General features: G+C 41.3%; 1 protein-coding gene across 15 annotated transcripts in view; it reads right to left on the bottom strand.

The window, feature by feature from the left end:
• ptprt (protein tyrosine phosphatase receptor type T) overlaps positions 1-9,980 on the bottom strand; it is a 385,704-nt gene that overhangs the window by 293,855 nt on the left and 81,869 nt on the right. For 14 of the 15 annotated variants that reach the window (XR_004331615.1, XM_032513298.1, XM_032513297.1 and 11 more), the window contains exons 3-5: positions 7,079-7,239; positions 5,468-5,578; positions 1,751-1,832 (exon numbers count right to left, since the gene is read on the bottom strand). Coding sequence is in view for 13 of the 15 variants with exons in the window: in XM_032513298.1 (XP_032369189.1) it covers positions 1,751-1,832; positions 5,468-5,578; positions 7,079-7,239 (354 nt within the window). In the remaining 2 variants the exon portion in view is untranslated. Of the gene's footprint in view, positions 1-1,750; positions 1,833-4,271; positions 4,496-5,467; positions 5,579-7,078; positions 7,240-9,980 lie in introns of those variants that run through there. The other variant, XM_032513299.1, reaches the window with a different exon arrangement.

Below are 9,980 nucleotides of genomic sequence, written 5' to 3' on the forward strand. Positions count from 1 at the left end.
ACATGAAGCAGGTCAATTAAAAGAAAATCTGGCTCCTCTGGCATAATCTACAACCTGTAGAGCAATTTGCAAAAATCTACCACTCCCTGTTCAGATGCATCAATCAGGGCCGGAGGAGGGTGGTTCCACACGCCCTGTTTGGTGCATCAGAACAGGCAGCAGTGGATTTTTGCAAATCGCAGTCAATCACTGGTCAGGCACACGCTTGTCATAGCGTCTTCCCCTCCACCACGCACAAGCTGCAGATAGGTTTCCTCCTCTTCACACGCGCTCTATCATGCACAGCTCTGCCTTGTGGGGGGAGGGGCTTAGGAGACCGTTTTGGGCTTCAGTGGAATTGGGGGAGGGACTGAGAACTTGTTGTTGTCCTGGATCTTCACAATCCTATCTACAGCACCTTTAAACACAGTGTTGAAGAAAGAATTGAAAGACTGTTTTTGCTAATTAAAATGAAAAGAGATTCTGATCACGGCTGTTGTTTTTTTCAAATTACTATGCATTCTTAAATTATGTATTATGTAAAAAAAACAACCTTACGTTATATCAGTAACGTTTACACACCGGATTTGAAACTGTCATCCATTATTAAAGTTTTTGTACTAGATTTGATTTTCTGCATTTCAGTTTTTTTTTTGCATATGCCAAAAGCCTTAAGAGAATAGTTTGAACACCATACGTGCAAACACCATCATCCCAAATGGCTTCAGAGTATGTGAGCCGAGTGGAGAGCGAGTGGGAGAATTTGGGAAAATCTGATTTAAGTAAGTGACAAGCGGAATTTTTCACCCCCTCCACACCGCTCACATACTCTGGCGGATTCACCTCATCTCCCAGAACAAATCACTTCACGACAAACAAAGTAAAGAAAACAGAAATGGAGAATTCTAAAGATTGTAGTATAGTGATTGCAGAAGAGCTTGGAATTGTGGGATGGTAGGCAAAAGCATATACGAAAGACTAGACAGTAGGGCTTGTGCTCTAGGCAGCTAAACAATAGCTTCTTGCTAATGTCGTTTATTCATTAACCTCATTTGGGAACAGAGGTATTTATCACTCCCACGTGGTTAACTTAAGAATGGAGAGGACCGCAAAATCATCCTCACTACTTCAAAACTCCATTTTGTCTCCTATTGCAAACTTCTGCAACAAACATAATAATAAAAACACATTGGACTCAGTGTGCAGGGTTTCAGTGAGCATGATGGATTAAGAAAACACACAAAAAATACAAACTTGGTGTGCAAAGGCTTTAACCCTCTAAGAGTAACTATATCATGCTTTGTTGTACTCAAGTATAATACAAGTAAAGTTGAATTTAATTGACTGAATTTAAAACTAATACTTGCAAAATGCAACAGTGCCAGTAGGAACTTATGAGAATAGACGTTGAGAATATGAGAGAGCAACAATGGGTATACAGAGAGAGGTAAGTAGGCCACGGACGGTTGCAGTAAGCCGTCTGGAGTTTTGTGAAGCAAAGTGTTTCTGTCAGTTATGAGTTATGAAGACCCTGAGTTTGGACCTTCTTCCTGGCTCTCTGCAATCTGTCTGCAAGCCTCCCAATCTGTCCTTCACACCGCCTTTGTATGTGTGTAAGTGAGAGCTAGCTATAAAACAGATGATGCTCAGTGGGGCTACAGTTGTGCAGGGTCAACCATTACGAGACACATACACAGAAACACATACACACACACACCTTGACACAAACACACACAAACACACACACAAACACACAGAGGCAGTCACTTACGGCAGGGGTGAGCCAGAACTCGTATGTCGTCGATGGCGATGAAACCCGGATGGCCTTGAACTGAAACCGCTTCAAATATTACCTGAGAGGGAAAGGAAGGATGGAAAACAAAAAGCAAAAAATCAGGTTGAGCCACAGCTTTCACCCAAAGGAGTCTTTCTCCTACACACTGTAACATCTTGATGCCCCATCGAAGCTCATATGGAAACCCCAGGGGATTTTCCAGTGAAAGTCAGAAACTACTCCGCTCTTCACTTCATCCCTTCATCCTTCTGTCTCTGTCCTTATGCCAACCACATACTGCATGTCGTTCCTCCTCCTCCTTCCTCTCCTCTTTCCTTGTCTCATCCTCCATCTTTCTCTCTTTTTTTTTCTCAATCAGACCTCCTGCTCTTGCCTCTCCCTCCATTCTTGATCCCTCCCCGCTCTTCTCGTTTCTTTCGGTTTCCTCTCAGCCATCTCTCTCTTCCTTCCTTAAAATGTTTTTATTCTCTTTCTATCGGCTCTTTTATTCTTTTTTTCATGTAATTTACGGCAGACTTTGCACACACACTCTTAGGGTGACAGGCAGTCAGCAGCGCTGTCAGCAGGGTCATGCACTTTTGACCCACACAGATAGTACACACACACACACACACACACACACACACACACGCACACACACACACACACATGCACCCACACACGCACACATCGCTGTGCTGTACTAGTCAGAATCCTCAACAGAATAAACTGGGACTTAGCCTGAATACTAAAGACTTCTGGGAAGCTTTTACTCTCTTCCCTTCCTAAGAAAGTAAATCCCCTACCCTGGCACGCATGTCAAGTTTTTAGATGCCATATATTGGTACATCCTGGATACTGGTATATATATATATATATATATATATATATATATATATATATATATATATATATATATATATATATATATATATATATATATTTAGGACTCTTGTCACTTTACGTTCTATTCCATTGCCCTGTCTTTGTCTACTACTACCTATAAAAGACAAAAAGGCAGGAAGAAAATCTATCAGCTTTCTTACATTATCCTGGCTGATGTACTCACTATCCTTCATGCTTTTTATCAAAAGAATCCAGTGTTTTGGCAGTGATTGATCCAAGGAGTAAAATCCCACATTTACATGGCAACAGACCAGAAGTGTATCAAATTGAGGACAACATGCATGGAAATATGTGAAATGTTTTGTTTCATCTCGTAAATCTGTGTCAACAAGGGGAACGAAAAAATGTTCTTTTTTCAGTTATAGTTCAAATGCACCTAAGAAACAACACGCAATTAGTCCAATCTTCCAATTTAATTGGTGATAACAGTGATTCCCATCCAGTGGTGGGCCTGCTACTACTAGCACCATAGGATATTTGGAAAGATTGTATAGCAACTTTACTAATTTGAAAAAAAATTGAAATTATGATTTGATTAAAATAATTTATCAGCTGTAACACCTGGACAAATTTTAAACAGGTACCTGAAAGAAATGAATACACGAATGGTAGAAATACATAGCTAAAAATAATGCTCAAGCACCTGAAATGGGGCTAAAAGTAATTAAGACATGAATGGTATAAATAAATAGCTAAAAAGAATGTATAAACCGCTAAAATGGTTTGTGCAAATAGTCCAAATAGTTAGCTAAAAATTAATGAAGGAATAATTAGTAAACCTAAAGAGCTAAATGTAAGCTATGGCATAAGCGGCTGCCATAGTGAGCTAAAACTGGCTAAACAGTTCAAATAGTTAGCTAAAACTACTGACTAACAGTTCAAATAGTTAGCTAAAACTACTGACTAACAGTTCAAATAGTTAGCTAAAACTACTGACTAACAGTTCAAATAGTTAGCTAAAACTACTGACTAACAGTTCAAATAGTTAGCTAAAACTACTGACTAACAGTTCAAATAGTTAGCTAAAACTACTGACTAACAGTTCAAATAGTTAGCTAAAACTACTGACTAACAGTTCAAATAGTTAGCTACAACTACTGACTAACAGTTCAAATAGTTAGCTAAAACTACTGACTAACAGTTCAAATAGTTAGCTACAACTACTGACTAACAGTTCAAATAGTTAGCTAAAACTACTGACTAACAATTTAAATAGTTAGCTAAAACTACTGACTAACAATTTAAATAGTTAGCTAAAACTACTGACTAACAGTTCTAATAGTTAGCTAAAACTACTGGCTAACACAGTTCAAATAGTTAGCTATAACTACTGACTAACAATTTAAATAGTTAGCTAAAACTACTGGCTAAACAGTTCAAATAGTTAACTAAATCTACTGATTAACAGTTCAAATAGCGTTAGTTAACTAAAACTACTGGCTAACATTTCAAATAGTTTGCTAAAACTACTGACTAACAGTTACAATAGTTAGCTAAAACTAGCTACTGGCTAAACAGTTCAAACAGTTAGCTAAAACTACTGACTAACAGTTCAAATAGTTAGCTAAAACTATTAACTAAACAGTTCCAATATTTAGCTAAAATTACTGACCTGTTCAAAAGAGAGTGATGGGTTAAACAAAAAGTTAGTTTTGACCTCCCTGTGCTCCAGACTTTAATTTGACAATGTGTTTTTCCTTTTTGAAAAACAAAACATCACTTCTCAATGTGAGGCGACTCCTCATTAGAGAGGGAAACACACACACACACCTTTATGCCACTTTGGTTACCATTGTGCCTCAGATCTGTGTCTGCAACACAGGGGTGTCTTCATTTACTGAACATAGCTCAGTCATTAGGTTAAACACAGTTGTATTTGTGCTACCTCAATAAAACCACACAGCAGGGCATGTCTCTCTGCACCTTAAACAGCCCGACTCACAGACAACATCAGAGTCATTAAATAGAAACAGCTTTGTGTTTCCATATTAAAGAAATTCACCAATAGAAGCCTTTTTTGTCATTTTAGCTACCTGTTAAAAGATGAAACTCAGTCCACAACTCCAACCATGGTCATACTTCTGCTTAGTTTTATTGTCTATGATAATACGCTAAATTGTAGCATGCAGCATCAAAATCATAGACTGTAAAGATAGTCGACGTAGCATCAAAGATGTCACCCATTGTTTCGTGGGCTGCCGTTTTGAGGCCTCGAGTTTGGCAATTCGACAGTCGCAAAACATCTTTTTTGTTGTACCTTTCACACATAAATTGTCAAAACTTACAGAGGCACCTTCAGCAGTTGACTGTCTATAGATTCAAATAAATAGTGCTTTATTTTTTGAGTGGGGGAAGGTTAAAAAGGCAAACCACCTCAGGCATTGACATATTACATTTCTGACTAACGCATGACATAAGGGAGTGTAATTATAGATCTCAATCACATTAAAAGATTACTTTAATCTGGCTCATTTTGTTTTGGATCAAGACTTAAATAATGGACAAAAAGGAGCATGCAGCATTAGAAAAAGAAAAGGTTAGCCTTATGAATGAAATGTATAGCCTTTCTCTATGATTATGTCATGCAATCAGCCTTTGCAAAAATGTTACTAATGGCTTTGCATGCCCGCAAAGACAGAAGATGTGTGTGTGTGTGTGTGTGTGTGTGTGTGTGTGTGTGTGTGTGTGTGTGTGTGTGTGTGTGTGTGTGTGTGTGTGTGTGTGTGTGTGTGTGTGTGTGTGTGTGTGTGTGTGTGTGCGTGCGTGCGTGCGTGCGTGCGTGCGTGCGTGCGTGCGTGCGTGCGTTACCTGATAAGAGTTCGGCCAGAATGTAGAAATGGCCAGCTCAGCCTTCACCCAGCCTTCGGTGACAGTATCAGAGGCGTTCCAGACTGGGTTACCCTGAGCGCCTCCATTCACCTGCACAAACAGTGAGAAAAGACATAAAAAAAGAGATTTAGTGGATGAAAAGATATTTTTTTTACCATAAAGCCAAAATAAAGGTGTCGTTTTTATTACTCAAAATTTGTGTCAATTTGAATTAAACAAGATGATAATTACACCCATCAGTAGCTTCTGTCAGGGGCATTGCTGGTGCTACTGTTTGTCTTGTAACTCTTGACTCCTTAATCTTCTGACATGTATTCCTTATTTGTCAGTTAATTAATTGGTCGATTACTTCACACGTTGATTCTCCAATCCAGTGATGTGTTAATCCCCCTGCTCAGTCACTAAGAGATCTTTGGAAATCCCTTTATGTCATGACTTATCTTTTCATCCCTTTCATCCGTCTTTACATTCCCGGAGTCCACTGGTCTATCCTTTCTACAATCACCCCCTCCATCTACAGCTCTCTTTTAAGTGTGTTATTCTTTTTGCCTGAAGATGGTCTAGCACCAAAACATTCCCTAGGCCTACTATTAAACTTTATACTTTTGCAAGTTAGACAGTGTGCGGCACTTTCTTTGCAAGCTTTTTTCATTCTACTCATCTGTCCATCAGTGACTTCAGACCATCATATGAAAAATCTATTAATGTACACTTACACTCACAACCCTGGTTGCTATTCCTAATGTTTGTTTGTTTATTATAACACATTTTATGATTTAGTGTACATGTATATGTGTCCATGCACACAAAAACAATAACCAAGCTATAAAATGCGGTAGGGCTAACTTGATCAATGTAGGGCTGGGTATCTTATCCTTTCTTTCCCCATCTTTTTATTTAAAAAAAATCAATATCAATATTGTGAATTTGATAACAATTCCTGGACGGTACTTTTTTCAAAACCAATTTTTTTTAAATCCATATTAACATAAAGACATCACTACACTACGGTACAAATCGTTTATTTTTTAGCTTTGCACTGCACACTGTAGTCAAGCCGCTCAAAATACAGCAACACACACGTGCGCCGACTGTGTGTAATGAAGTTTTTTCTGCCTGCCTCTACGTCTTGTAGTGTTAGACAGCCAATCAGCAGCATTGTTAGATCTTGGTCCAAGCATGCTGCGTGTTTATTGGCTCACTGACGCTGATGAGATTACACTTAAGTATTAAAATGTAGTATTGAATGACGAGGCTTTTTTTGAAACTATGGAGTCATTTCAGTCGGTACCCAGCCCTACATAAGAGGGAATATGTGAGGTCTGAATTTTCCTGACGTCAGCCATTCTGTCTTCCTCTCTTTTTTTTCTCTCTCTATAACTCTTTCTCCAACACACACACGCTCACACAAACACACACACCCTAGAGCAAACTCCAATGCTCTTTGACAGAAAACATAGATATGTTTGTTTAACTGTTAATCTGTTCAGTCTATCACCCTCTTCATCTGTAAAACCAACCCTCCCTGTCAGTGAGTCACTGTCTCACTCTCTCACACCCACACACACACTTACACACATACAAACACACCTTGATGTAGACGTTGAGCGTGCCAGGGCTGGCTCCGTCCCGGCTGGACAGGGAGTACAGGAAATCGATGCAGTGGGTGTCATTCTCCTTCAGGGTGGGCATGTAAAGGTGAGCCTTCTGCCCCGACGCCCGGCCCGACGCGTTCACCACCATGAACGAACCTACAGCCACAGAAAGAGCACAGACACTGTTCAAATAGGATTGTAATGGAACAGGTGCTCTTTACCATGGGGGATTTCTTCCACTGACAAGAGCTATGCTAGCAGATGCTGTTTTAAAGAATCATTTCCAATCAATACATTGCTAAAAATGAAATGATGTGATGTCAGTATTAGTTCAGCATGAGATGCAGCTGACTGGACGAACGCACCACATAGGTCTGGCGGCTCGTTCGGAATACAATCTCGTATTGTACAAAAATTGTTCACAAAAACGTGTTTCTGAAAACATTTAAAGCGAGAAATAGGCCTTACAAGCGTTTTAACAGAAGTGTTCCTTTTAGGACAATACTAACCCTTGAAAGTGGGCACTACGGCAGTAAGTGGTCAGGGACAGGGTGTTAGGGCCCTGATAGAATGAGAGTGGATCACATCACTCCATTTCTGAGATCTTTACACTGGCTTCCTGTCTCGTAGAGCATTGACTCCAAAATACGACTGTTGGTTTATAAAGCACTGAACGGTTGAGGGCCAAAATACATTTATGATCTGCTGCTACATTATGAACCATCCAGACCTCTCTCCGGTCAACTGAGGCAACGTCTGCTTTCAGTCCCGAGAGTCAGAACTAAACAAGGGGAAGCAGCGTTCAGTTTCTATGCTCCACATATCTGGAACAAGTTCCCAGACAACTGCAACGCTTACTTCTTTTAAATCAAGGCTGAAGACTTTACTTCCCTTTTTCTTTTTTTGTTCTTGCACTGCAACTTTTGATCTTGTATTTGTACTGCCTTATAGGTGGTGACGGCGCAGGGGAGATGACACATCTTTTTGATGTGGGAGACCTGGGTTCGATTCCCACTGGGACACATCAACCAATGTGTCCCTGAGCAAGGCCCTTAACCCCTAGTTGCTTTAGAGGTGCCACTCTGATATATAGCATATATATATAGCCTTGCCTTGCTACTGTCCAAATCAGACTTGGACCCTCATGCAATTGTGTAACCTTGTGATATTGGTTGTGATTTTGAGCTACATGAAAATGCCTCTGGCAGACTCTACATCTGCAATCAACATCAACAATTACCCACACATTGAACAAGATTATGGAGCCAATATGGCATAATCTTTTGAATAAGTTACACTAAACTGTTAGTGTTTCCACATCTTGGGCCCTGTCTTGTACTCGGCGCAGCGCGGCGCAAAGCGCAACAAAAGTGTGTTTGCTATTTTAAGACTGACGCAGTTGTTTATTTTCTGTCCTCCGTCTATGTCGTTTAATTAGCAAATGCACCTGCGCCCATCTTTGCGCCCATGGGCGTGCTGGTCTTACAGGGAGGTGTGTTCAGGTGCATTATAGGTGTGCTGGTCTTACAGGGAGGTGTGTTCAGGTGCATTCTGGGCGTGCTGGTCTGACAGGGAGGTGTGTTCAGGTGCATTCTGGGTGTGCTGGTCTTACAGGGAGGTGTGTTCAGGTGCATTCTAGGTGTGCTGGTCTTACAGGGAGGTGTGTTCAGATGCATTCTGGGAGTGCTGGTCTTACAGGGAGGTGTGTTCAAGTGCATTCTGGGCGCGCTGGTCTTACAGGGAGGTGTGTTCAGGGGCATTCTAGGTGTGCTGGTCTTACAGGGAGGTGTGTTCAGGTACATTCTAGGTGTGCTGGTCTTACAGGGAGGTGTGTTCAGGTCATTATAGGTGTGTGGTTACAGGGAGGTGTGTTCAGGTGCATTCTGGGCGCGTGGTCTTAAGGGAGGTGTGTTCAGGGGCATTCAGGTGTGCTGTCTTACAGGGAGGTGTGTTCAGGTGCATTCTAGGTGTGCTGGTCTTACAGGGAGGTGTGTCGGTGCATTCTGGCGTGCTGGTCTGACAGGGAGGTGTGTTCAGGTGCATTCTGGATGTGCTGGTCTTACAGGGAGGTGTGTTCAGGTGCATTCTAGGTGTGCTGGTCTTACAGGGAGGTGTGTTCAGGTGCATTCTAGGTGTGCTGGTCTTACAGGGAGGTGTGTTCAGGTGCATTCTGGGTGTGCTGGTCTTACAGGAGTGTGTTCAGGTCGTCTAGGTGTGCTGGTCTTACAGGGAGGTGTGTTCAGGTGCCTTCTGGGCGCGCTGGTCTTACAGGGAGGGTGTGTTCAGGGCATTTAGGTGTGCTGGTCTTACAGGGAGGTGTGTTAAGGTGCATCTGGGTGTGGCTTTACAGGGAGGTGTGTTCAGGTGCATTCTGGGTGTGCTGGTCTTACAGGGAGGTGTGTTCAGATGCATTCTAGGTGTGCTGGTCTTACAGGGAGGTGTGTTCAGGTGCATTCTGGGTGTATTGATATCTTGCAGAAAGTAATCGTCCCATTGACCAACAAAAACCTGGTCTAAAGTCAGTAATGCAGCATTTCATTGTTATTTTAACAGCGTGCGCACACTACGCTAAACAAATATTATGGGGCAAATCCATCTTCATAACAGCAATGTCCCAAGGTACAAACAACCTCTGATTGTTTTTTTACATGTTACGCTCAAAACACACCTAAATAATAAGTACAACCCTTTTGAACCATGCGCCTGGCACATGGAGCCATTTTTCCACCGTCTCTAGATTGTTAAAATAGGGCCCTGAGTGTTTGCCTTCTTCTCTTAACATAGTGCCTTTAATCAGCAGGTTGCAGAACTGATTAGAGTGCTGTTTCTGTTTAGAAGCCAGTTTTTTTGCTACAATTTCTTTTGCAGTACAGATCAGCATCTTCCTGATTGATGAG

Source organism: Etheostoma spectabile, chromosome 4 (assembly GCF_008692095.1).
Source record: "Etheostoma spectabile isolate EspeVRDwgs_2016 chromosome 4, UIUC_Espe_1.0, whole genome shotgun sequence".
Classification (NCBI taxonomy): Eukaryota; Metazoa; Chordata; class Actinopteri; order Perciformes; family Percidae; genus Etheostoma; species Etheostoma spectabile.